Source organism: Bubalus bubalis, chromosome 12, assembly GCF_019923935.1.
Source record: "Bubalus bubalis isolate 160015118507 breed Murrah chromosome 12, NDDB_SH_1, whole genome shotgun sequence".
In the NCBI taxonomy this organism is placed as follows: domain Eukaryota; kingdom Metazoa; phylum Chordata; class Mammalia; order Artiodactyla; family Bovidae; genus Bubalus; species Bubalus bubalis.
The window spans coordinates 6,518,970-6,545,735 of record NC_059168.1 but is presented as its reverse complement, the minus strand read 5'-3'; the positions used below and the strand labels follow the sequence as shown (position 1 = coordinate 6,545,735).

The 26,766-nt window shown below is 47.9% G+C and overlaps 1 protein-coding gene across 50 annotated transcripts in view; it reads right to left on the bottom strand.

Moving 5' to 3' along the window:
• Positions 1–26,766, bottom strand: part of MAP4K4 (mitogen-activated protein kinase kinase kinase kinase 4) — a 149,771-nt gene that overhangs the window by 10,061 nt on the left and 112,944 nt on the right. For 3 of the 50 annotated variants that reach the window (XM_025260724.3, XM_025260729.3, XM_044925682.2), the window contains 15 exons: positions 23,275–23,436; positions 20,274–20,360; positions 19,527–19,715; positions 18,538–18,699; positions 15,914–16,147; positions 14,849–14,955; positions 12,601–12,752; positions 11,589–11,686; positions 11,034–11,042; positions 9,493–9,668; positions 8,789–8,909; positions 7,638–7,829; positions 5,467–5,584; positions 5,000–5,170; positions 3,155–3,298 (listed from right to left, as the gene is read on the bottom strand). In XM_025260724.3, coding sequence (XP_025116509.1) covers positions 3,155–3,298; positions 5,000–5,170; positions 5,467–5,584; positions 7,638–7,829; positions 8,789–8,909; positions 9,493–9,668; positions 11,034–11,042; positions 11,589–11,686; positions 12,601–12,752; positions 14,849–14,955; positions 15,914–16,147; positions 18,538–18,699; positions 19,527–19,715; positions 20,274–20,360; positions 23,275–23,436 — 2,122 coding nt within the window. The remainder of the gene's footprint in view (positions 1–3,154; positions 3,299–4,999; positions 5,171–5,466; positions 5,585–7,637; positions 7,830–8,788; positions 8,910–9,492; positions 9,669–11,033; positions 11,043–11,588; positions 11,687–12,600; positions 12,753–14,848; positions 14,956–15,913; positions 16,148–18,537; positions 18,700–19,526; positions 19,716–20,273; positions 20,361–23,274; positions 23,437–26,766) is intronic. The other 47 variants (XM_025260737.3, XM_025260739.3, XM_025260728.3 and 44 more) reach the window with 39 other exon arrangements.

Genomic DNA, 26,766 nt, shown 5'->3' with positions numbered 1-26,766 from the left:
CACACATATTCAAAATCAGGTATCTTTGTTAACAACAGTAATCAAAATAAACTGCAATAAACAATAAATACCACCCCCTTCCCCCACTGCAAGGGAATTGTTTTGTATCAGTTTCACTACAAACTCAACTCAAGATATTAGGTCATCTGATTCTTAAAACCTTCTGGAGTGACTACGGTTTCCCATTTAAGAGCACAAAAGGGTTTCACAGATCACCCAACTTGGGGACTTCAGTCCAGCAAAAGGCAAGCCATAAACTAATGGACACAATACAGAGCTAACAGAAGACTCCTACCCAGAACATGTGAAGCACTCCTATATGTCAGTTAGAAGAGAGAGAACCTAGCAAGCAAGAAGATCAAACCAGTCAACCCTAAAGGAAATCAACCCTGAATATTCACTGGAAGGACTGATGCTGAAGCTCCAATACTTTGGCCACCTGATGCAAAGAGTTCACTCACTAGAAAAGACCCTGATGCTGGGAAAGACTGAAGGCAAAAGAAGGGGGCAGCAGAGGATGAGATGGTTAGATATCATCACCAACTCAATGGACAAGCATGCATGCAATGCTAAATAATTTCATTTTGAGGGAACTCCAGGAGATAGTGAAGGAGAGGGAAGCCCGGCGTGCTGCAGTCCATGGGGTCGCAGGGAGTCAGACATGACTTAGCGACTGAACCACAACAACAAACCTAGCAGAAGTATTGAGCAAGCACCCAGAACAGACAAAAGAAGTCATCACATTGATTCATAAAGAGGTACTTGCTCTCAGTTGTCTGAAAAGGCTACACACTGCATGAGCCCACCCAGGCCATTCTGGAAAAGGCAACAGAGAGCAAAAAAGGTCAGGTGTCGCCATGGGCTTCGAGGAAGGGCTGGAGCACAGAGGATTTTTAGGGTGATGCAACTCGTCTGTATGACACTGTAAAGGTAGATAAAATTATGCGTGTGTTCAACCCAGAGGACACACACAGAGAGAACCTAAACTGTGGATTTCAGCTAACAATAATGCATTAATACTGGTCCATCCACTGTAACAAGTGTCAGAGAAGAGGGGAAACTGGAGGGGGCCAATATAAGACTGTCTATGCTTTCTGATCACTTTCTCTGTAAACATAAAACTGCTCTAGAAAAAAAAGTGAGACACAAAAGAAGTATTTTTGCCATTTATTTGAGTTCAGTTCAATGAAGGCAAAAAAACAGACATCAAATCATACCTAGTATATACTAAGGTGCAAAGTCAGGACAGCGCTTCCTTGGGGCGGGGGGTGGGTGGGGGTGTGTGTGTGTGTGTGTGTGTCTGTGTGGGGGGGTGGGGGGGTGGCCGACGATGGAGGCAATGCAGGAGCGCCGTGGGCGGGTGGAGGAGCCGGGGGCTACATGATGGCTGACTGTGACTCTTCGTGGACCTGTAATTCTTTATAATCTGTGCACTTTCTGTATTATGTCTTATTCTTCAACACTATCTTAAGTTTTGAAGAATTTCTGAACGTGGGAAGATACTCAATACGTTAAGTGAAACAAAGACAACACTGTTTTATGTCCAGTGTTTTATTCCCATACTGTCAGATACATTTATAGAAATGAGGAGGAAATATATTAAAAAGTTAACAAGAACTATCTCTCTCAGATAGGGGTTACATTTTATTTTCTTTTTCCTAAGCTTCCTTTTTTCTGAAGTTTCCTACAATTGTCGTGTTATTGCTTTTATGATTTTGAAAACCAATGAAAGCTATAAAAAGAACACAAAAAAAGTGGTCCCAAAAAATGGTATCAGTTGATTACTGATCCACACAAATCACCTTGCTCGCTGGATCACAAAATGAAGCTTCAACCATTTTCAGCTGTAGATTTATTTTTCCTCCAATTCAAAAACCTATTTTCCATCAGCACTCAAGTCTTAAATGGTTGGTTCCTCATTTAAGTAGAAGATGGATGGTGAAATTTTTGCATTTCAACAGACATCTTACTTAAAACCAAAAACCTATTTGAAAACTAAAACTTATTGCAAGAAATTTGTTACATATAAATAAATACAGCAAGTTTGAGTTAGCCGACGATTAAATCAAAATCACTGTGGGTAATGAGGAGACAGGTCTTACACTTGTGCATACTCTTTAACCCCAGCAAAAATGCAGATTAGGACGTTATGATCCAGGCAACATGGATTCAAATGCTGAATGGTTAAGTGAGTTACAAAGATACTTATGCAAATGTTTACAGGAGAGGTGAAAAAGGAATAAATGGAAGTTACAACAGAAGTAAATAAACTTTAGTGCCATCCATGCAGAGAAACATTCTGTAGCTGCACAGAATGGCTATCATGAAGGAATACAGAAAACAGCCTACAGGTTTGGACAAACAAGAATGGCAGGGATACACCTCAACTTCAGGACAGAGGTTACCAAGCGTGAGTAGACGCCAACTGTATGGACAGCAGTGTATTCACACACCTGGGGAAACCATCTCGTCAGTATACGGGTATCACAGTCTTCCCTCAATATGTAGCATAACTATTTTTATAGAGACCTTCTCTCCCCCGAGTATGTATTTTGAGTGTGTATACGCTTACAAGTCTGGAAGTCAAAGTGAAGTTAACAGTTTCTTTGGATGAACTGATTTTACGATTTATTCCTCCTGTTTGCTCTTCTGCAGTATTTCTTACTTTCTACAATCAACATATATAATTTATACCAAGAAAAATACTCCTCCTAAAAAGAAACTTAGAGCAAGTGCTGACAGACATGGAAAAAAAAAACAAACAAACATGGTTTTACTGGCAATGGCAAAGAACAGTTCTTTTTGCATCAAAGAGTCCTGTAGGAAGAAGTGGACACAAACCCACACCCTGACCAGGACAGGCTGCGGGGGGTGGCGGTGAGATGGGGATGGAGGGGGCGGGCGGGCGTGCGGGGTGTGGGGAGGGATGGAGACGTCGAGCAGGAAGCGCAGGAGCGGGCTCCAGGACAGCTCAGAGGAGCCCCATCCCATCACAAGTACACACAGTGGGTCCCGTCTGAATATGCTTTCCTATCACATTATGGTTCTGTTTTTGAGCTATCACTTCGGAAAACGAGCTCACTCAAGTTCCATGTGGGGAAGCACCGCACTTTTAAGCAGTGCTGGTGGCCTGCTCTCCCAAACCCACACTTACCAGATATCGTCACCAAGACGTTCAAGCCTTCCAGGACGTCCATCTGCTGAAATCGCCTTCTGTTGATCAGAGGATACACCTTCCCTTGGCCACTTCTGTCCAGCAGCATCAGGCCACTCTCAGTACCCACCAACAAGTTCACTCCTATGTCAAGGACACAGAAAGACCACAATTTTACACTGTGCGTGGCAGATGGCCTTGTATGGAGCAAACAGCGCCACCTCTCAGGATAAGAGTGGTTTCCTCAAGTCACCCACAAACAGAGATGCTTAGGATATGTGCGCTCAGTCACTCAGTCATGTCTGACTCTTTGGGACCCCATGGACTAACAGTCCGCCAGACTCCTCTGTCCATGAAATTCTCTAGGCAATAATACTGGAGTGGGTTGCCATTTTTTTCTCCAAAGCTAAGGATGGTCAGAGCTTAAAGTACGCAAACTGCAACAAATCACCATGGAGGGGAGAGGATGGAATATTCATTTACACGTTAATGTAAAAAGGATCTAAGGGGGCAATAAGCTCGCTTCATTCCTGATCCTCCAACTTCTGGGTTTTCCTCAGTAGCCCCAGAACATCCACGCCCACCATCTTCTGGGTACCACATACTCTCCATCTTATCTATCCTATCAAACAACCAGACAGACAAACCTTTGTCCAGTGTCATGATCCCCACCTGCTTCCTTCAACATCTGTCTTTGCTCGGGAAATCTTATAGAACGAGCCATACACAGCCCCCTTTGTCCCTAACGGTTTGTGATCAACCTGGCATCTATCACTCAGTTTCAGGTTTTCTTAAAGACCATGCTCCATCATCTTTAAGAAACAAACAGCTGCATTTGATCCTCGGTCCCTCTTTTCTTAGGAGCAGTATGTATCAGGCACACCCCAGCCCCTTCTCTCCAGCCGTGTCCCATCTCCCTCCCCATTTCCCCACACCTGCTCTGGCTTCCCCTGGTGGCTCGGGGGTAAAGAATCTGTCTACAACGCGGGAGCCACAAGAGACATGGGTTCGATCCCTGGGTTCGGAAGATCCCCTGGAGAAGGAAATGGCAACTTACTCCAGTATTCTTGCCTGGGAAATCCCATGGACAAAGGGGCCTGGGGGGCTACGGTCCATGGAGTCACAAACAGTCGGACACGACTGAGCGACTAACACTTTCACCAGGTACGTGTGAAATAGATGGCTAGTGAGAAGCTGCTGTAGAGCACAGGGAGCTCCAACCTGGTGCTCTGTGATGACCTAGAGAGGTGGGACTGGGTGGGAGTAGTGGGTATTGGGGGATGGCGAGGGAGGTTCAAGAGAGAGGGGACATACGTATAATTATGACTGATTCTCACTGTTGTATGGCAGAAAGCAACACAATATTATAAAGCAATTTTCCTCCAATTAAAGAATTAAAAAAAAAAGTCCACATCAAAAACAACAACAAAAACACAACAAAAACAAAACCCCCCAAAGTTTCACTTAGATGTCTTCTTAAGTCACAAAGAGTCAGGAAAGACTGTTAAACTGAAACATTTAAAGAAAAGCAATTTGACAGATTTCTTCATTCTCCCTATAAATATGGGCCAAATCAAATGCCTTTCTCATCTTTTTCCTTCTTTTTTATACGAAGTGATGGAGATGAGTCACTCTGTCCAGTACATGATGGCTGAAACAAGGGCAGGTCTGGATGCCTGCAGGATTCCATGGGACAGCATGCGCAAGGGATGTCAAGAGTCTTCCACCTCACCCACGAACAACACTCCCCAAGCCCCCCCGACATCCCAAGCTGTACTTCTCCAAATGACCGGTCCACCCTTGAGAATAAAAGCAGAAGGGCTGGAGTGGCCCAGAGACACCTACCCCACAAGGCAGCGCACAGGATCTCAGAGTTAAACCTCTTCTTGTATTTGCGAATCTCTGGCGTGTCGCTCTGGGGCCGAGTGTTAGTGGGATTGACATTGACCACTGAGCCCTTCCGCGTAGGATCTTGCCTCATGGCCTCGGGTCTCATTCCATCACAGGAAAACCCCACTGAAACATATGACACTGGAATTACTTCTGTCTCCATGAGGGCTGGGCCTGCTCCCTTCCCCAATAAGCGTCCATGAAAGATTCATGTTGAGACCCACTCTTTGCCGAGGAAGAGAAACTCGTAAGAAATGGACGTGAAAAACAGAGACTATGGTGCTCATTGCAAAAGACAGTGCCAGTGAGGTGTGCATCTGGTCTGCAGTCTGAGCCTGCCGACCACCACTACGCGTGCTCACCACACCAAACAGTGAGAAGTACCCTGCCGGTGGCTGCTTGCTTGCTGCTGTATTACTTACCCACAGAAGTCACTGTTGTCCCGCTAGATGGAGAAATCTGTAGTAATCTGGGGTCTATAAAAGGTGTAAAGGAGGAGGAAGATTTGTGTTTCTGGAGTGTGTTACTAGCGGACTGAGTCTGCAATGTAAATTTCAGTCGTATTAATACAATGACAGTAAAAGAATAGACACAAAATACTTCAACCCACTGCTGCACTGCTCTGCTCCCCAATACAGAAGACCGGTCCCCTTGCTTCTTCCCCCGCCAAATGCTCTGCAGGCACCTGTGTGTGTGGACCCCACACCCCCAAAACAGGCTATTTAACCAGGAGCCAAAGAGAGCAACCCCTCTTTCCAGAAACATCGTTCCAGTAAGACAGAACGCGCAAGCTACCAGCAACATCTATACTTCACGACCTCCTCGGGTTTTTAATAAATAATCATAATGAAAACTCCTAAAGAAAGTTTGAAATGTCTTGATCTCAATTCATCCGTTTTCGAGTTTGTTCTCCTGCCCCCCAAAAGTCCAATGACTGTATGTTGGAATACAGGCAAATCTTAAGTCTTATATCGCTTATTTTAAAGTGAGCCTCTTGCCAGAAACTACAGAAGCTTCGGCCACCATTGTTTGAGGTGTGTATCATCAACTCCATATCAAACAGCGGGGCTCATTAGTGAAAGGTGCAAAGGCATATTTTTTGCTCTTTTAGGAAGAGGAGTGTTTTGGTTAATAATGTAGCTTAAGACAAAAAAAAAAAAGAAAACACAAAGAAAGTGAAACAAATTGTTAAGTGGAAATGTAATGACAATTAAAAACAAACAAATATAAACTTGCCAGTTTAGTGAGTTAAGGGTTATTGTACATACTGTACATTAGAGCAAAATGGAGCCGAGTTTAAACGTAAGAAGGAATGTAATTGTAGGGGGGGTATATAAGTGGAGGGAAAGACACGTCTGACCGCTGTGTTTGTCCTGTAACCGTTTCACTCCCCGGGGCAGCTGAAATCACAAGTCTTGCAGCCAACCCCCTCAACCCCCTCCTGAGCTCCCTGCTTCCCACCTGGCACAGCTGTCTCCTGGCAGGCTTTGCCCCTGAGCACTACCCCCGATCCCCGGGTCTACAGCTGGGGCCCATCCACCCAGTGGCAATCAGTCTGATGCTGAGCCTGCCTTGGAAGCCGCTGATTTCCCCTGGCTCCTCAAGGGGAGAAGATTATTCTAATAAGAGAATGAAAACAGGAGCAGGTGGGCAGGCCGGCAGCTCAATGCTTACGCTGACAAGATCGGCTGAAGCCACATGCCACTGCAACCTTCAACAAAGGCATTTCAGCCACACACCCCCCCACGAAGCCGGTCAGTTGTGTGACTAGGGATGGGCCCGTGGTGAGCTGCCACTGCACTCGGGGCCATGACTGAGCCCCCAGGAGACAGAGTCACCCACCAGCACCCAGACTGAGACCACAGCCATGTCCTCCAATAAGCACACAGGATTTCCCATTCAAAAGCTGAAATTAAAAGCACGCTCAGTTCTCTGCCCTTCTTGTTTAACATCTTAATTTTCTAGGTTTTCCCCCACAAGTATCTGGCCTCTTAAACTATGAGTGATTGTAAATTTCAAGGAGAGAAACCCTTTCAACAAGGTTGGCAAAAATAAATAAGAGTAACCAACCAATAATACCTCTCCAAAAAAAAAAAAAAAAAAAAAATCCAGCCCTTTTTGAGGGAATTTCCTGTACAGAGCGACACATTTGTCCTGATAAGGCCAAATCTGCTCAACCAAATGTTTCTGTGTTTTATTTACTGGATAAAAAGAATGAAAAGGGCAGATTCCACAAAAGACTACCAGAATTTCATGCCAAATACATAAAGGATCTGAGAACACAACAATCGTTTTATTTAGACTTTTTTTGAAAAACAAACTGGATCAGAAAAGCCATGCAACTACTTATCTAGGGAAAAGCAAATGGTGAACTGGCAAGTCTGGAGGGCAATCACTCTAGGGTTAAGGGGTCTGTATACAGACCTGAACATGTTACTGGGGCTGGGGGTGGGGGGCGGGAGAGAAGGGGAGGTGACAGAAGGCGGGCGGGGAGGGGAGGTGAGGGCAGGGCATGGGAAGGTCTCTGCAAACTAGCTCCTAAGCGGTGCTGGTCTAACCCTGGGAGAGCAGCCAGCTGTGGTGCGAGACATACCTCATTAGTAGTGAGCTTGTCCTGGGGTGTCTGTGGGGACATGGTGGGTGTCGGCTGGCTGGAGGATGGGGAAGAGGAGGTGGAGGAAGTGGAGGAGGAATGGCTTTGCTGTAAGAGATCTGGCAAGAGGTGAATGCGACCCGCAAAGCCATTGCTCTCATGATGGCTGGCGCGCTTTTGGTCAACTGCACTCTGCAGAGAAAAAGGCACACTGGTCTCGCTCAGCACCGCTGACATTGCCGAAGACCCTGCTGACCCTGCCTGCCGCGGTGCTGGGTGGCTCCGCAAGCTCTGCCGAGCCATCAAGGCAAGACTGGAGGGCATCAGCTGGGTCTGCTCCCGCCTCCTCGCCAAGTGCCTCAGCTGAGCCAGCGGAAGCCACGGCAGAACCCACGCCATGCTGGTTTATCTGCCACGGGAGCTGCTATTACCAAAACTACTGGCTCTGTCTCCTTTCTTTCTCTCTAAAGCCTTAGAAAGCGCACTGTCACTTCTTTGAACCCTCATCTTTCCTGGGCCACATCCCGCTTTCCATCCAAATGTGGTGCCAGAGCATGAAACACACTCAGGAAGAGGCCTGCAGTTCTAGACAGGAGCCCTGCTCTGCTTAAACGAGAAGAGCATCACTTTCCTTCCCTCTAAGCTACGAAGTGAATAGGCAGTTGTAAAACTTGGCAGAAGGAGCACATCTCAGGGGGCACACATTAAATATTCCACATAGGAGGAGACTAACACCCAAGCACAGAGCAGAGACCGCCCCCCTATCCCCTTTGGCTCCAGGAGGCTCTTGGCTCCCGGGTGCTCCTGCCTGCCCCGGCCGCTCCCGCCTCAGCCCCACGGCCTCTTGGAGCCGAGAGCTCTGTGCATACCTCCTGGCTGCCCTGCTTCAGACACAGACTGCGGGGCTCGCATGGGGCTGGGAGGGGGGCTGCCACACAACATGCAAAGAGGGCAGGATTGTGGGACGCTGCCGGCTGGCCCGGGGGTGTGGGGCACACGCCTGCCTCCCACACCCTGGCCCCGCTGCCCTCCGGGCCTGGTTAATGTGAGAACAGATGACGATGCAGAAACAGCATGAGTGAGTGGATGAGCAAGTGGGTTAATGACCACAGGAGCAGCTCGGCCTCTAACCGCACGGAGCACATGGGTACCTGGCGGACGATCAGCGTGCCCTCTTTGGACGGGGTCAGGGCTGGTTCACTCTCCACGTCGTCATGGACAACCATGGTTTTCACGGACTCCGTTTCACCGTTGCTCAAGTTCAGAGATGATCTGTTGAGACACAATCCAGACGTGAGGGGCAGTGACCCACAAGCCAAAGATACAGTGGTTACGTTTTTCACCTTCTCAGGGACCTAAGGCTACAGGTATAAAGTTTCCCCAAGGAAAATGAACTGAAATTTCCCTTTTGTCACAGCCTCAAATTAAAGAGAGAAAATGAGACACCAGGAGTCCTGGAGAGAGGCACTGACATGCACACACACAGCAACCAAAAGAAGGGGAGACAGACAGGCTCGCTCCACCACAGTGACACACTCCATTTCACAGGATCAGAGGACAGGGTTAGACACCTTGTCCCAACAGGAAAGAAGGCCCAGGGGGGGACACTCGTGAGTGCATGCTCAGCCGTGTCTGACTCTGTGCGACCCCATGCACTGTAGCCCACCAGGCTCCTCTGTCCATGGGACTCTCCAGGCAAAAATACTGGAGTGGATCGCCATTTCCTTCTCCGAGGATCTTTCCGACCCAGGGATCGAAGCCGCATCTCCTGCACTGGCAGGCGGGTTCTTTACCACCGAGCCCCCTGGGAAGCCCACGGGGACACTCATCCTCCCTAACGCTCAGTGGGACTGACGCGGCTCTGGTGTCCTCCGGGCCAGACGTGGGCTCCTCGGCCCCTTCCTGCTCCGCGTCGTCGTCCTCCTCGTCCGTCGTCCCCGACTCCTCGCTGGAGGAGGAGTAGTCCGTCACCTTGTGCGGCGGCCGCACGTCCTCCACGGCCCGCAGCTCTTTGGCCAGCGCCGTCAGGTCCTAGCGCAGGGCACAGAGGAGGGTCAGGGAGGCGGGAGGGGCAGAGCACAGCGGCCAGCGCCTCGTCCCAACCATCCATCAAACAGCCATTCGCTTTTGCAAAACTGTCTTGTAGGGAGTCTACTGGTGTCGTGGAGTGGAGCCCTTAATGCTTTTGATAGGAAAGACCAAGAAAAGTCAAAAAGCTGGAAGAAACAGAAAAGATTTTTTTAGAAGTTCAAGATGCTGTACTCAGTTTAAACCTGACGGCCATAAAAAGCAATCATCTGTTTATGATGAGCTATTTTTCTAACTATCAAATTCTATTTTTTTGTTTCAAATTCTACATTGTGTGTGTGTGTGTGTATATATATATATATATATATCTTACCAAAATAAAAACATTGAAAAAAAAAAATGTATGCTGCATTCTGACATAACTACAGCAATTGCTTCTTCCTCTCTGCTAGACAGAAAATTCTAAATCAACGAACATGTGCAAGATAGATCTTGGTAGTTTATTATCAAGATATTTGGCCCTGTGGCAAAGTCTTCTTTTAAGGAGATGTTCCAAAAAGCAGGAAGATTCTAGTTAAAGAGGGGTGATTTAAACAATTTATTTTCGGAGGTTTTTAACTCCAACTTTTAGTTCGAAAAATGTCCAACTTGCAGAAAAGTGAGACGGTGAAGTGATTATAGTGTACGCCTCACGTGTGGCTTCACAGACTGTCAACCACTTGCCACGTTCCTGAACAAAGTTCCTGACGTGTTAGGTGAGAAAGTGCCTAGCGTGTGTGGCTGGGCAGGCTTCCCTACCACCGACAGGACCGTGGGCGCAGGAGACAAAGCTGCCTGGCGTTACTCACAAGCGCATCAGCCCCCTTTACTCTTCGATGTGAAGATTTTTTAGAGTTAATCAATTATCAATTATCCAAATACAACTTTCGAGCTTGATTGTTATCTCTATTCTACATCTTCATATGGAAGCTCAAAATATGTACCTGTCCACTTAAAATTCTTCTTAGAAGGCAGACTACATGGCCCCACTTCCTTCTGGCAGAGTCTCTTCTCGCCAGTTAAGAACCTGCTTCTTTCCTTTGCGCCTGAGCCTCTTAGACAAGTAAGCAAGGACTGGCCTGGCCTCCTGCTCGCAACTTCATAAGTACAGCTGCAGTTTTTTGTTAGAGTTTTTTTTTTAAAGCTGTATTTAATAATAAGCACACAAGGCGAATTTGGGGTGTTAAGAAAGATGAAGCAAAAGTTTAGGGCTTTTTAGTTTGAGAAAAGAGCAAGTTGAGGAAGGAAGAGGCATGTAGGTGGAACACAGGCCGAGTTTAACAGCAGTTAGAATGCGCTCGGGTGCTGAGCTGTTTAGACGGGGCTTACCACTTCACCCTGCAGTCGGCGGGGGTCCGTTGAGCCAGAGAAGCCATCGGTGAGAAGGAACGCACAGCACAGGGAGCAGAGAGGAGAGAAGGGGGAGGGGGCACAGAAATCAGTGCAAGCAAAAGGCAAAACCTGGAAGCCTCAGACCCCCAGTGTGCCCAGTGACAGGGCAGCTGCCACATCAAGGACGAGAGACAGAACAGCCACACCGCTGCCCCACAGGCCAGGGGCAGGATGCAAACCCCGGGGAGCTTAAGAAGGCGAGGGAAAAACATCTCTTCTTAAAGCCAGTGTTTTAGATGCCCACTCACCAAGAACATGTAAAGGTCGATGCCAAGCAAAGAGATAGAAAGCTTTTCTTTTGTATCATTTTAAACGACTGGGCGGGCAGCGGGGTGCAGAGCACACTGTGTCTGAGGTTTACAGCTTTCCTTATAACCCCTCAAATCTGCAAGGCCCCACAGGGAGGCCTGCAGCCTTCGCAACGACACGGCTTTCAAAGAAAGCTCTCGCTCGAGCCTGAAATGAGTAAAACGGATTTTGTGCAATTCTTACAGCAGGCTTGAGAGGTCTAAACACTTCCTTTTTATCTTCAGGCTTTTTTGCTGCGTTTTCAAGGCGCTGAGATGGCGAGCCTTCAGATTTGGATGATGCTGTGAGGTTCAGAGATGAGAAAGACAGAGACACGTGAACATCCGAGCATGGCCCACGAGGCCGCCCAGCCCACCGGGCCACGATCACCTCCTGGTGGTCCTGCCCGCTTGTCAGCCATGCTCATGGCAAGGGCTCCCTCCACACACAGGTCCGAACCCCGGGTTTCTGACCCTTCCTGAGAATCCCTGACTGTCATACTGCACTAATACGTGTTCACAACTTGTTACATTACATCAATGATACAGTAGAGGGAATTTCCGCTAACCTACTATTAAGAGTAGGTGAAGATAACCAATACTGATGACAACGTTGATGGAATTTATGCTGAGAAGAGTGGGTTCAAAGCTCAGTTTGGACGTTTAGCTAAACACCTTGGACGAGTCAGGGAACTAAAGTACAGTTATTTGAACGTATACAATGGAGACACAATATATATCCATCTCCTGGGGGTTGCTATAAGGATTAAGTGAGAAGATATTCAACAAGTGTAAACTCTAAAAACTTAACTCTTCCTGTTAAAATTATGATGGCTATTTGTGTCACTAGCAAACCTACACCGCAACACTGTATGGTAATATGCAGCTGTGAAAAACTCCAGGTCTTTTCCATGACTGAAAAGGATTTCCAAAACACAGTCAACTCTTAATTGACATGGGGTGGAATTCTGAAGGTCCACTCATGCGTGGAGTTTTTTCAACAAGTCAATAATTCAGTACTGCAGGACCCCCAGGTGGTTGGATCTGTGGGGTGTAGCTATGGATGCAAAGGAACCACGGGGATGGAGGGCTGACTACGGAAGAGGATTTTCAACTGCTGGGTGGGGGTGGGGGTGAGGAGTGTCCCTAAACCTGGGTGTTCAAGGGTCACCCCGTGTGTGAGCATGGAGAGGGAGAAGAAAGGAAAGGCAGCCTACATCTCACTCTGAAGCGCTCCCCGGAGCCACTCTGAGACCCTGGGTGGGAGCCGGGCTGGGACCCTGAGTTGCTGGACCCCGAGGAGCTGCCACTGCCTGGCCTGGGCGCCAGCTTCTCCACTCTCTCCCAGAGCAGCCTTGGCTCGATGCTACTGTTGGAGAAGAAGACAAGAGAACCACTCAGGCTTTGTCCCGAGACAGAGTGTCAGACCGTAAACATGAGCACCGTGTCATCACTGAGATGCAGCAGTAATGAGAACATCAGCCCACAAACAGATGTAACATGAAAGTCACCAGAAGACAGCAGTGTTATCCATCGGTTTTACCTCAGAGCTGAACACACCGAAAACGTGAAAGACATTCTGCCGCTGTTGTTCAGTTGTTAAGTCATGTCTGACTCTTTTTGCGACCCCCTGGATTGCAGCCTGCCACGTTCCTCTGCCCATGAGATTTCCCAGGCAAAAATACTGGAGTGGGGTGCCATTATCTCTTGCCTGGAAAATCCCCATGGACGGAGGAGCCTGGTGGGCTGCAGTCCATGGGGTCGCTAAGAGTCGGACAGAACTGAGCGACTTGACTTTCCCTTTTCACTTTCATGCATTGGAGAAGGAAATGGCAACCCACTCCAGTGTTCTTGCCTGGAAAATCCCATGGACGGAGGGGCCTGGTGGGCTGCAGTCCATGGGGTCGCGAAGAGTCGGACACGACTGAACAACTTCACTTTATTTTTTCACTTTCATGCATTGGAGAAGGAAATGGCAACCCACTCCAGTGTTCTTGCCTGGAGAATCCCAGGGACGGGGGAGCCTGGTGGCTGCCGTCTCTGGGGTCGCACAGAGTCGGACACGACTGAAGTGACTTAGCAGCAGCAGTAGCAGTAGCAGCAGGGGATCTTTGCAACCTAGGATCGAACCCCTATCTGCTGCACTGGCAGGCTGCTTCTTCATCACTGAGCCAGCAGGAAAGCCCACCTAACCATCAGTGGAGCCGCATCTTCTTCGGGTGTGAAGAGGAGATGCTACTGCTCCATCTACAAGTGTCAGTATTTTGTCTCAGCTATAAACTCAGTTTCTTATTACGAAAAAGTCCAGCCATGTGATTACACACAAAACCCTACTGTTTCCAGTACCTGCTGCTGTCAAGAACTGACAGTCCTTTTCCGGTGACGGGACTGGCAGCGTGACAGCACATGGGCTGCGGCACGCCCCTGCCGTGCACACACCACAGCACCGGCTTTCTAGGTTAAAGAATTAACACGTGGACTCGGGCACAGGAGGACCCTGCAGCCCACCCTGACTGTGGACAGTTGAGAAAGTTCTCCATGAAGCTCCTGGGTTGTCACCCATTCCACTGCCTCAAGTTATCCCGAGACACCAAGTCTGGAGACTCACTGATGATCAGGGTATAAAGCGCTTCACACGACCTCTTGTGAGTTGCTGAGCTGGAGAACACGGTTGCCACCAACTACATGAGGTTACAGAGCCCTTCAAATGTGACCAGTGCAGCTCAGGAAATTAAGTTTTAATTTTATGTAATCTTAATAACTTCAAATTTAAGCAGCCTCATGTGGCAAAAGCAACCCACTCCAGTATTCTTGCCTGGGAAAATCCCATGGACAGAGGAGCCTGGTGGGCTACAGTCCATGGGGTCACAACGAGTTGGACAGGACTTAGTGACTAAACTGCTACCAACACCCACGTGGCTAACAGCTACTCTATACAACAGCTCTAGAACCTGAAACATATTGTGGTCAATCCACAAGCTTACCACCAACTCAAAGTCAACCTCTGTCTTTCTCTCGTGGCCCGTGTGTAATTTATATGCCACTCCCAGGGCCCCCTAACATCCTTTGGATAACAAACCTTCTCAGGTCACAGTGCCCTTAGAAACCTACCCTTCCCACTTAAAACTCCCAGAGGCAGGGATTTTTCATCTTAAAACTGCCACAATATATGGTCAGATTTTTTCTCTTTCCCCCACAGATCAATTTGACATTACTCACATGAATGGATTTTATGGCATTTTCTTTATAAAAGGATCCCCTCTTTGCCCCAGAACTTCCGTGTTTAACAGCACAAAAAACTTTATGCAAGGCTCAAGAGGGAGGGGATAACTGTATACTTAAAGCTGATTCACATTTTTGTACGGCAGAAACCAACACAACATTGTAACGCAATCATCCTCCAATTAAAAAAAGACCGCAGGACATGGGGTGGCAGGCCTGTCCTGAGCTTCGCTCATCACTCACCTGGTGGAGTTTCTCTGACCAGCTTGGTTACTCTGCTGCCCACTGCCCTGCAGTGGGGAATCCCGGCGGGACAGGACGGGGGACCGTGACGTTGTTCTCACAGGGACCTTTGGGTACCAAATACAGCAATTAAACTACTGAAAACATGAGAAGAACAGAGGCTTTCCTACCAACCCCCTCTAAGGTCGTCCTAGGTCTCCACCCTCTGTCACACTCCTACCCCCACCCGCCGAGCCTCTCTGCCCTCCAGTGACGCAACAGAAAGAGGAAACATGGGCAGAGGCGCCAGGCCCGCCTTTCTAAGCCCCGTCACGTCTGAATGGTGCTGGCGTGAAGCGTGGTGGCAGGGGACGTACAAAAGCATTTTGCTGAGATACTGTGAGAATCAGGGAAATAAGCTCAAAGAAACCAAACAATGGCTTACAAATGGATGGGCGAGAAACAAAGGGTGTTGGAAGCAAGAAAATATTCAGAGGAAGCAAGTTCCAAGTGGAGGGGGAAAAAAATTAAAATGTGACTTTTTGTTGAATTTCAACATTAATGACCAAACCCAAAATTTCAGAAACGTTAAAATTGGGGGGGAAAAAAAAAAACCCAAACAAACCCCAAAATCCCTCAATTTAAAAAAAAAAGAGCCTGTTTTGGGAAACATTTATGTTCGTTTTTTCCCTTATGAGATCTTTTCTGAAAGTTTTGGTATTACTTAGCAGTGCGGAGTCATTTATAGCTTCTGTATAAACTTGATAAGACAGCTGGTAAAATATATTTTGATCCTGTCTGTTCTAGATGCATACTCTTTGTAGATGTACTCTTATTCAATTATTTTGGCATCTTGTGTTTCAGTACAGAGTGAGAGACACCAATGAAGAGCTAACTGGCTGAGGGCTGAATGTGGCTACCTCACTACGGAATTTTCTCCCCACTGCGAGAAGTTCCTCTGCCATTTCATCACCCATTAATTCTGGTGACTTCACCACACCCTTCACTGAAATCAGTTAATTAAAAAATAAATAAGGAAATAAGGAAAAGGAAAAAGCAGCACACGTCTGTCTTTCTGCTCCTTACCCTTGGAGGCACCTCGTCACTGTCTGATCTAGACCAAGCCTTCTGGGCTGGGTCGGGCACCTCCGCCTTAGAGTCAGAACTCTGACTGAGCACCTCACTGCGGGAAGGTGGGCAGGGGTCCTGAGAGCGAAGATGGTGGTGTGCAAATTTGGGAGGAGAAGGGTCACTGAAGGAATGGGATCTCGAGACAGGGGAAACATTGTTCTTGAGAGATGCCAGGTGGGACCACTGTACCTTCCGAGAAAACAAAACACAACACATTCAATGCGTTCTGCAGAAAACGCTTTTCTGGTAAATATCAAATCCAGAGAGAGCGCCAGGGCGGTGGGGGACCCACACGGGGCGGCTTAGGACTAGGTCAGCCAAGCGGACAACAGCTATGCTTTGGTGGGGGTGGCGCACAAGGTGGTCTAGGCAACATAATATGCAGAAAAGAACAAATGTACATTTATAAGGAAAACTCTTAGTACCCAGACAAACGTTACAGAGAGTGGTAAATGTGAAGATCAAAAAAAAGAAACAGCGTTCTTGTCTGATGGACAACGTGCGGCATGCATTTCTGAGTCAAAGCAGCTGGACAGGTAGAGAGTGGGGAGACCACAGGATGGACATTGCCACGTGTGCACACCTGTCTGCCCATCCTCCCACGGCCTGGCAGGGCAAGTAACAACAGAGTCACATGCTTACTGTGCAAAGACCAACCCTGCGTGTTTTGATAGATTGTACAAGTTTAACTTAAAAACAGCCAGATTGTCAAATACACCAACCATTTTCCTTCTTTTTTGTCCCACAACTTAAAACACTCCAATCCCCTGAGAACTTTACATGTCTTTCTACTAGTCAGAAAAAGAAAAGGACTTCAATTTCTTTAGAAATAGTCAGCAGTGGAATTCCCTAAATGGACCGCTGAGCAGGTATTCCGTCTACTTGACACTGGAAGAAATAAGACAGTGCCTTGGCAACTGAAACCATCTGGTCACTTTTAAACTGAAAAAGCCATCTCTGAAACAATCTGTATTTTCTTAAGACTACACTTTTTGTTTTAAAATAATGGTCCAGTATTAAAATTTGTATAATTCTAGCTATTACATCATCATATTTGATGAGAACTGGAAATATTCAATCAGGATTGATTCAACGTTGCCAGGTGTAAGATCCAGAAATAGTTCCAAGTTCATGATTTCTAGGTGAGAGTCATGTAAGTTCCGTTATTGGTATAATCCCAGACTTCCAAAATATTTAAGATTTTCAGGGGGAAAGCATGTAACTAAAAGCATCATCTGTTAAGTGTAATAAAATATAGGTTTTAAAATGAAGTCCTACGTGAAAAAAGGTTTCTCCCAAATCATGTTTTTGTAAGTGCAGGTTTTGGCTAAAAGTCACTTTAGACAGAAAAGGGAACATAGAGCCTATTTCCAGGCACTTTGTTAATTAGTCATCAGTATAAAAAGTAGTCTGCACAATGCAGGAGCTCCTTTTCTCTGCACTGGTAGTGGCCAGACAAAGAGTGCATTTAGGGGACGTTTAACCTTCAGCAAACCTGTTCTCCCCGTCCTCCTCCCCGTCCTCCGTCCTGCTCTCCTCTAACACCCTCTCTGTTTCCACTCCTCACTTTCTGGAGCTGCCCGCTGGCTTCTGGGTCAGTGTTTCTGTGAATCAGGACACTGCTCGTCTCATAAACACCAGCCTCCCAATACTGACCCCACTGAGCTTCACCCCAGGTCTTCTTTTCCCTGTAAAACTGCTCCAAATCAAGGGTATTTACGGCAAAGTACGCTCCAGTCCTCATGTGGGTTTGTCTGAACACCACTGCTACCTCCACTGTCCCCCAACCCAGGCCAACAGCAGCTGACAGGTAAACGCAGCCTCAAGGACTCAAGTGTCCAGTACTCTGGACTGCACGGCTGCAGGGAGCGAAATGCCTGAAGGCCAGCTATCTTCAGCGTGAGTGGGGACCAGCGTCTTAAGGATCTCTGAGATCACCGACCCGGGTCGTCTCTGCTGTCTGCTTTATCCTCCAGAGAGCGTGGAGGTCCCCTCCACCCAAAGCTGGGCAGGGCCGAATGCTAGGGCCGACCCAGTGACCTCTACCCTGACCTACATCAGGGAAACCCACACCCAACCTACTTGGGTCGTAAACTTTTTTTGGATGCTGAACCTTTTGAGAGTCTGATAAAAGTCTCCTTCCCCCTTCCCGCTCCAAAAATACGTATGTTTATATAAAAATTTTAAAAAATAAAAGAATCTCAGGGCCTCCCACTCACGGAACTCCCCAGGTTGAGACAAGGTCTCCCTTTGCATACTTAGAACAGTAACTTTCTATAACCTAAACAGAAAAGTCTTTGCATTCAGTAAGGAGGCACTGCTTTATGAACATCTGAGTCAGTGAGGACGAAAAGTTAGGCAGAAAGAAGAAATCACAGAATCTAGATGTTCTTAGTAAGAACAACAAAGAGAACCTTGGCTTTCCCTACCCGCTGAGGCCAGGTTCTCCTTAGTCTTAACTCACTCTGCTAACGTCTTCTCTTTCTAAACAAACCAAACTGAGCCGTTCGAGCAGGCTGGGAGCTCGCCGAGCCTCTGTGAGCGTCTCCTTGACCCACACGGCCCACGGGCCGCTCTACCTGTGGCTCGGCGGGTCTCTGCAGGGCAGGGTGCACAGACTCGGAGCTGCCACTGGAAAAAGACTCTGATCTGGAAGGCACTGGAGGTTCCAATACTCGGCCCGTCTGCTTAGACTGGGCTTCGGGGGAGCTGTGGTTAGTTTTCCTAAATCTATCTTCCACCTGCGTCAGAGAATCAGGAGACAGAACTCAGGGTTAGTAGGAGAAAGAAAAAAAAAAAAAGCAGAGACGCTGGAGACAGCCTGAAAGTGGAAGGGCCCTAAGGAGAAGCCTTCTGTTTTCTCCAACCACAAGAAAAGAGACAGAGGCAGATAGCACAGGACAGCGACCTGAGGTGGACTCAAGAAATCTTCACAAAGATCAAAATTGAGAGAGGCAGCCTTTAAGACCTCCCCCCACCAGGTGGATGCTAGGAGTGCATGTGAAGATAAGCCAAGAAAGGAAATTAATCTCTTGCAACCAACTAAACCCACTGAATATCACCAGGAATCTAGCATGTTTCATTCCAGCAAAAATCAAGGCACTGCCGAACAAGCAGGACATTTGCTCCTAGAAGGTGCCACGTGAGGGCCTGGTTGGAGGATGCCCCCCACGGGCCAGCATCCATACCCTACGGGCCACCCAGTCCATCCTGCTCATATTCTAGCAACCGTCTTGCTCTGTCACATCCCTGCCAGAGGCCCTGGGAGCCCACATGCCCCAATTCAGAAAATAAACCCTTTTCACCGAAAACCCAGTGAGTCAGGCCCAGGGACGCTTCATTCACTCAGCAGCTCTGGGAAAACAGCTGAGCAGGCCACTGTCCCCCCGTGTACAGGGACAGAAGGATGCTGCCACACAACCTCCTGTCTTCCCGTCTAGGTCTGGGAACTGTCAAAGAGGCGCTTGGGTCCTCTCGAGACAACACCAAGCAGAGAAGGGGCCCCTCCCAGCCCCTGACCGCCCACCACCCCCTGGGGAGGGCACAGGACGAGGGGCGCCCACCGTACCTCGCGGGCCCGGTCAGCGGGCTCGTGCGGGGCCTTGGGCTCGTGCAGGCCAGCCTTGCTCCTGTCTGGCGGCGGGGGCGGCCTCCGGGGGTCGTGCTGTAGAGACAGGAGATAGGCTTGTTCTTGCTGCAGCTGCCTCTGGAGCCGCTCTGCCTGCCGGTGCTCCTCCAGCTCCCGCCAGCGGCACTCCTTGAGGGGAGAGGGGACACTCAGTCCAGGGCCCTGGGGCGGCCGCCTCACCCCGGTTCCACTTCTCCCCAGGACAGCGTGCGCTGACGCTGGCTTCATGACAAAGCAAATCAGCTGGGATGCAGAATGGCGGATTACCTGCAGGAAAATCTGACCGCGTGCCACTACGCATAAGGTCACTGGACAGGTAGAGAGAAACCCCTCCCCTGGAGATGCTGGCTTCGGTGGCTTCAAAAGACACTTGCAAGAGTCTAGGTAAAAGTCCCTAAGGCATGAGCCTTGAACCTTCCACTCTCAGCATCCTAGCTTGTTCACCAAATGCCAGGTGTGCTGTGCAAAACCTTGTCTATCTACTGAATGAGAACAGGGAACTCAGCAACGGGAAAGAAGGGATGAAAAGCCGCCTCTAGATGTGCCCAACAGCAGTGGGAGCCCAGAGGACATGTCAGTGAGAGCTGGCCAGCCCTGTGGCACTGGCCACAGGGGCCCAGGGGGTCAGCAGGGCCCTGCCCAGCTCGGGATGCCCTAGCCACGGGGCGGGGCTGCGCGGGGCGTTACCAGTAGCATGGCCTGCTCCTGGAGCAGCTGCTGCTGAAGCAGTTCCAGGTGACGCTGTTCCTCTTCCAGCTGCCGTCGGATGTATTCCTGTCGCACAGAGAGCACCCACGATCAGCGGATCCCCGAGGGAAGCGTCAAGACTCCCTGCGTGCGGGGCCCACAGCTGTCCGCCCCCACCGTCTGGGGGTGACTCATTTAGTCACAAATGGCTGAAAAAGCCCACTGCCAAGGCTATCCCCCCCAGGAACTTCGAATTGGCCTCTGAGACCTAGAGAGTCTCATAAATAATGACGTGCACGCCAATGACAACCACAAAGGCATGGCTGAGTTTTTCTGTTTGCACGCGGCTGCTGTACACAAACGGAAGCTCTGAAAGGACCAGGCTGTTCCTCTTCAGAAGGTAAGCCCTGAGCAACCGAGAGTCTAATGAGGAGACCAGAGTGTTCACGTTAATATACGTCTGATAATTATTATTTATAACAAGAATGAATTGCTAATTTTTAAAACCCCAAACCAAAAGCTGTTTAATATTAAACAACCATGCTTTGTTCTTTTCTCTAACGCACAAAGACAACGAGTACATTCTGAAAGTCCTGGCATGGGAACACCAGACACAGGAGGCTTCTCCCAGATGAATAGTGATGGGTGTGTGCGCCTATGGGGTAAGCTGACGTGTGTGTGTGTGCGTGTGTGTGTGTGTGTGTGTGTGTCTGTCTGTCTATGGGGTAAGCTGACGTGTGTGTGTGTGTGTGTGTGTGTGTGTGTGTGCGCGCGCGCGCCTATGGGATAAGCTGACTTGTGTGTGTATGTGTGTGTCTATGGGGTAAGCTGACCTGTGTGTCTGTGTGTCTATGGGGTAAGCTGACTTGTGTGTGTGTGTGTTTCTATGGGGTAAGCTGACACGTGTGTGTGTCTGTGTGTGTCTATGGGAAGGGGTGACTTCTTTTCAATGGGAAGAGAATGATAAACCTCTATAACAACACAAACAAAAATAACCAGGTAAACACATCCAAAATATATGATGTAAAGAGGAAAATCCCAACTGTGGAATGGCTGCGTGCTTGATGGGATGGGAAATCAGGAGACCTTGACCTACCAACAATCAGACGAGTTTCCAACAAGGCCTCAACCACCCACTTTCTCAGTCTTCTCTTTAGGGAAATGAGCACCAAGAATATTCTCTCCCAACTCTCAGGACTTTTTATGAGGTTCATATATGAAACAGACATGAAATTACTTTAAAAAGCACAAAGATTTTACAAATAAAATGCTCCCTTTCAACAGGGGAAAAGCTCACTACTCTAATAAAGGAGTAGATTGAGGGGTCTGGGAGAAGAGATTTTATTTTGAAATTCAGATTATTCAGATTATTTCTTTACAGCGTCTACCACGGATTGTACACCTTAAAAGCAGCCATATAGCTGTGCTGAACAGGTGGAGAGAACACTAGAGAGCAGAAATCATGGCATAAATTTCCTCAGAAAGCTTTTCTTTACAAACCAAACTCAGTCTGGGTAAAGTGTATCCACAGGCCAGTGGGCTAAAGGCCCCTGGATTCTAATCCAGGCTCCAGTCCTGGACACGGAAGCTCCCCTGCACCACGCCCCCAGGATGGCCAAGACCTGCCCTGGGGCGTGTGCCCACCACTGCACCCCCCGCCCCTAATGACTGAGAGGACCCTGACTCCCGGCTCCCCACTTCTTCAAACCAAACAGAACTGAACCACAGCCTCAAGCTCCAGCCAGGACATCGCTGTTTTTTTGCCTTCACGTCACAGGGACAATTGGACAAGGACACAGGTATACAAACACCAACGTTCACACAGAAATGATGCGTTTCTACAGCAAGCTGACACGGGGAATATTTTGGAAGAAAACTGACCTTTCATGCTATTTTTATAATAGAGGAGGTGATGAACATGTGCTATACATGAAAGTCAGTGACTCTGTCAGAACAATGAAGGTTAGTATCGGAGTCACACCCTCCTCTCCCAATCAAGTTTCAACAATTATCCCTCGGTGACTTAATTTTTTCAAGCGTCTATTTTCTCTTCTTTGTAGTCCCCAAGTAGAAGTCAGAATAGGAAACCTAAACACACCACAGTCAACTGGCCAACAAAGTCAGTAAAGAAAGAGATAGAATAACTTGAATTCCAACAGCAACAAAAAAATGTTACGTAGATCCAACACTAGGAAAACCCAAGACAAAGGATGAGTCTCAAGGATAGTAGCTGAATAATCAAATATGGATGATGATACCATTGTTTATAAGCATTTTAAGCATGAATTTCAGGTATCATTTAAATTGGTCCCCATTCATATCCTTTTTCCTTTATTCAAAGCTCGTAACAAAGACTGATGGACTCAACGGCACGCAAGCCACGGAGGCAATGACAGGATTCACACAGACGACATAGGCAACAGAACACCGAGTTTCTGTTTGCAGGGGTGGTTCAGGAATCAGATTCCCAAAGACAACTGAATCTGACATTAACATGCTATAAATATCACTAAAACACGATAGCATTTGTTTGGCTAATGTTCTAATGTTACATATGTACACACTGAATTATTAATAAGTGCAAATATATCTTAAAATAATCAGTTAGTCATTGGATCCTTCAAACATTTCTCATAGGAAATATCTCATGGTTGGTTTTAAATTTCACTTTCTATTATCCAGATATTTGAGGTTCAAAGCATTTAAGCCAAACCTGAGAGGACACATTTAGCAATCTTTCAGGCATCATACTAGTGGAGACCACCCTGCTGGTTTTGAGGGATGTGTCTAAAGTGCAATGATTTATGAACCTGTTGGTAAAGACAAGAGATTCAATTTACTAAAGTGAATGGTTCCAACTGTTTGTGCATTCTCAAACCTCTAAAGTCCTAAACTTCTGTGTGTGTGCATGTGCATTATGCATGCCTTCTGCCCCCAATCCCCCAACTCTGCCAAGCGACAAAGTCCCGAAGTCCAGGCCAGAACACCCTCGAGGACTGACCTGCTCCCTCTCCACTCTCCTCTTCTCCTCCTCCGCCCGCCTCCGCTCCTCCTCCTCCTTCCGTCGTCTCTCCAGCTCCTCCAGCCGCCTCTTCTCCTCCTGTTCCCTCCTCCGCTGCTCACGTTCCTGCTGCCTTCTGGCTTCCCGCTCTCTCCTCTGTTGCTGCAAAAGTCAAGATGGCACGTCATCAGCAGACTGCCCGGTCACAGTGCCCAGGACGGCGTGCTGTCCGCTTACAGGGAGATGCGAGAGCGGGAACTGGGGGACTCGCATCGTCAGCAGACTGCACGGCCACGGTGCCCAGGACAACGTGCTGTCCACTTACAGCGAGATGCGAGAGCGGGAGCTGGGGGACCCCGCCTCCACCAGCCAACTATTTCCACACCATCCTGTGCCCACACACACCAGCATCCTCATAACCACAGGTCAGAGCTGGGTTTCATTTTGATATCAGTTATTCCTTGTTCTTCACTGAACCACAGCAACGCGGGAATGACGAATTCTGTACCCCTGAGTATCACTGACAGGGTTACCCAAGGCTCTTAAGTCAGAAGGAAAAGTAGAGAAATGAATACAGGAGAACAGAAATAGGGCAAAAAAAAAAAAAAAAAAAAAAAAAAGGAGAGAAATACTTAAAAGAGGGAAAAAAGAAGCATACATTGGGGAAAGAGGAAGCAACATCAACAAAATTAACAGATGTCATGATTATTATCATGAATATAAAAGCCACTGTAGCTCAAGCTCACTCTGTTCTGCACGGTGCTGAGTATCTGACAATCATCCTTCCATGTCCCTTTACCTACTACAATTCTCAGGACAAACCCAGGAAGCCCTTCACTCCTACTCCACAGAGGAAACGGGTTCAGAAAACATAAGTCACACATCCAATGCTGACAGGGTGGCAGGCTCCAGGTCGAGGACCACATTTGACTCCCACCGTTAACCAGACAGCACTCTGCCTGCTATTACAGGTGCTACTGAGGCAGCAGACTTGCTCTCACAGCCTTTCCTAACACAGACCATTCGGCTAACCTGAGTACCAGTGTGACCCTTGGTGCACATCTGGCCACTTCTCATCCGGCCCCAGACGTGCATCTGTCAGTAAAGCAGGGCCACCGCGTGGAGTACAAATCAACTCCTCCTACAAACGTGCAGAACGCTGGCCTGCAGCGCCCCTGGGATGGGGAGGTACCCTATCTCAGCACAGCGGCCCTGGCCCCAGGCTGCTACCCAGCACCTCAACTGGGAGGAACTGAGCTTTCCACTTTATTTCACTAAAGTTAATTTAATCAGTCTCCAGCACTGGCAGTGCTGCAGTCTATGGGGTCCCCAAGAGGCAGATACAACTTACTGACTGAACAGCAACAAAGTCTCTAGCATAGTTCAAGAACCACAACAGAGGAAGGCTTGTGGATATGTAACAATTCCCCTCCAAGTCAGTCAGACAGGCTGCAGCAGCAGCAGAGCTGGGCGCTTGCACACCCTGCCCACCACACAGCCATGGAGTCCAGACAAGGTCAAGGGTCCACCTCACGCCAGCCTCAGCGTTCAAATTCCTGTCTCCAGAGAAGACAAGGGAAAGTTTCAGAGAAAAAGTAACACATCCTTTGTGGCTAAGGATGTTCTGCCAGGTCCTTTAAGGTGGCTAGAGGGCTTCCCCGGTGGCTCAACAATAAGGAATCTGCCTGCCAATGCAGGAGATGCAGGTTGGATCCCTGGGTTGAGAAGATCCCCTGCAGAAGGAAATGGCAACCCGCTCTAGTCCTCTTGCCTGGAGAATTCTATGGATAGAGGAGCCTGGTGGGCTACAGTCCATGGGGTTGCAAAGAGTTGGACACAGCTGAGCGTCTAAACAACAAAGGTGGCTCTGGAACTCAACTCAAGAGATCTCAAGCCCAAAAGTTCAATGAAGAATGGGTGCGAGTTTCCAGAACACTTACACCCGAACTACAAATGCTGATTCCTTCATTTGAGCAATACTCACGAAGCATCGTGGGAACACAAAATGAATCAGACACAGCCCCTCTCGTCCAAATCTTATAGGTAAGATAAGCCACACACGTCTTAAAAATCCTCAGGATAATGTGGCACGTGGTACATTTCCCTGACTCACTCACTAAGCAAGTCCTGGCCGGGAGGCTGATGGCCGCGGCAAAGAACAGTGCAGTCACCAATGCCTCTTCCACATCGAGTGCTAGTACTTGAAGCTGTAAACCGGATCAAGAGCCAACATTTAAACTCCAACCGTACAAACCACTACAGTCAGGACAGGCCCTTAATTGGGGGGTATGTGCTGCGGGGTAATCAAAGGTTAAAGAAGGCCCTTAGTAAACAAATACCTTAAGAGATCACTAAGGTGAAAAGCTGGCCTTTTACAATAGAACTTTAAAAGAAAATGGCCAGAATTAAACATACACACCATCAGCCACCAACTCAGCAACATCAATCCACACTGGATTAACCTTATGCCTGTGATTTCAAACAACAAAACCCAAGAGCGTCTAAGAAGCATGCCTGCTCAGGTTACTCCATTAAGGATGATAAACATAATGAAAATCCTTTGAAGTATTTTCAAACTGATGTCACTCTTATTTTCTTAAATCACTCTTCCTTTAAAAACAAAATCTAACAAATTGAAAACCTGCATGAAAAGTGATTTCCAAAGCTCTCAAATTATGAAGACATCTCCTTCTTAAATTTTTCCAAGCATGCCTGAGTAAATATGTACTTTTCCAACTATGCTTTAATTATCTTGAAGCTCTCTTTCCAGATCGACACTTAAAAGCAGTGCTTTCATCTCAAAAGTCTAACTTTTCTCACTAGGTCGGTGCTGATAGTAGCGGGGTCCATTCACAGATACCCCACTGGCTCACTGACTTTAACAGAAGCCGTGTGCATGCAGGCTCGGTCGCTGAGTCACGTCCAACTCGTTTGCGACCCCGTGGACTGTAGCCCGCCAGGCTCCTCTGTCCATGGGATTTCCCAGGCAAGAATACTGGAGACGATTGCCATTTCCTCCTCCAGGGGATCTTCCCGACCCAAGGGACCAAAGACACATCTCTTACGTCTCCTGCACTGGCAGGTGGATTCTTCACTACTGAGCTACCAGATAACACACAGAACAAAGCAGCGATTTTCTCCACCAAATGTACCCTTAAGTAACCTGGGAAAAGGCATGTGTGGTGGGACTTCCCTGGCGATCCAGTGGTTAAGACTTTGCCTTCCAATGCAGGGTACAAAGATCCCACATGCCTCTTGGCCAAAAAAAAAAAGAATGTAACAGAAGCAATACCATAACAAATTCAAAAAAAAAATTTTTTTAAATGATCCACACCAAAAAAAAAAAACAAACTTTGGGAGGAAAAAAAAACCCACCATGTGCTGTTATTTAAATTAAACTCCACTGTACAGTATCAACAGGTTGACTCTTCTTTGGGGTTCTTTTTCTGGTATCGAGGATAAAGGTGAAACAATAAGATCAAGTAAATGGAA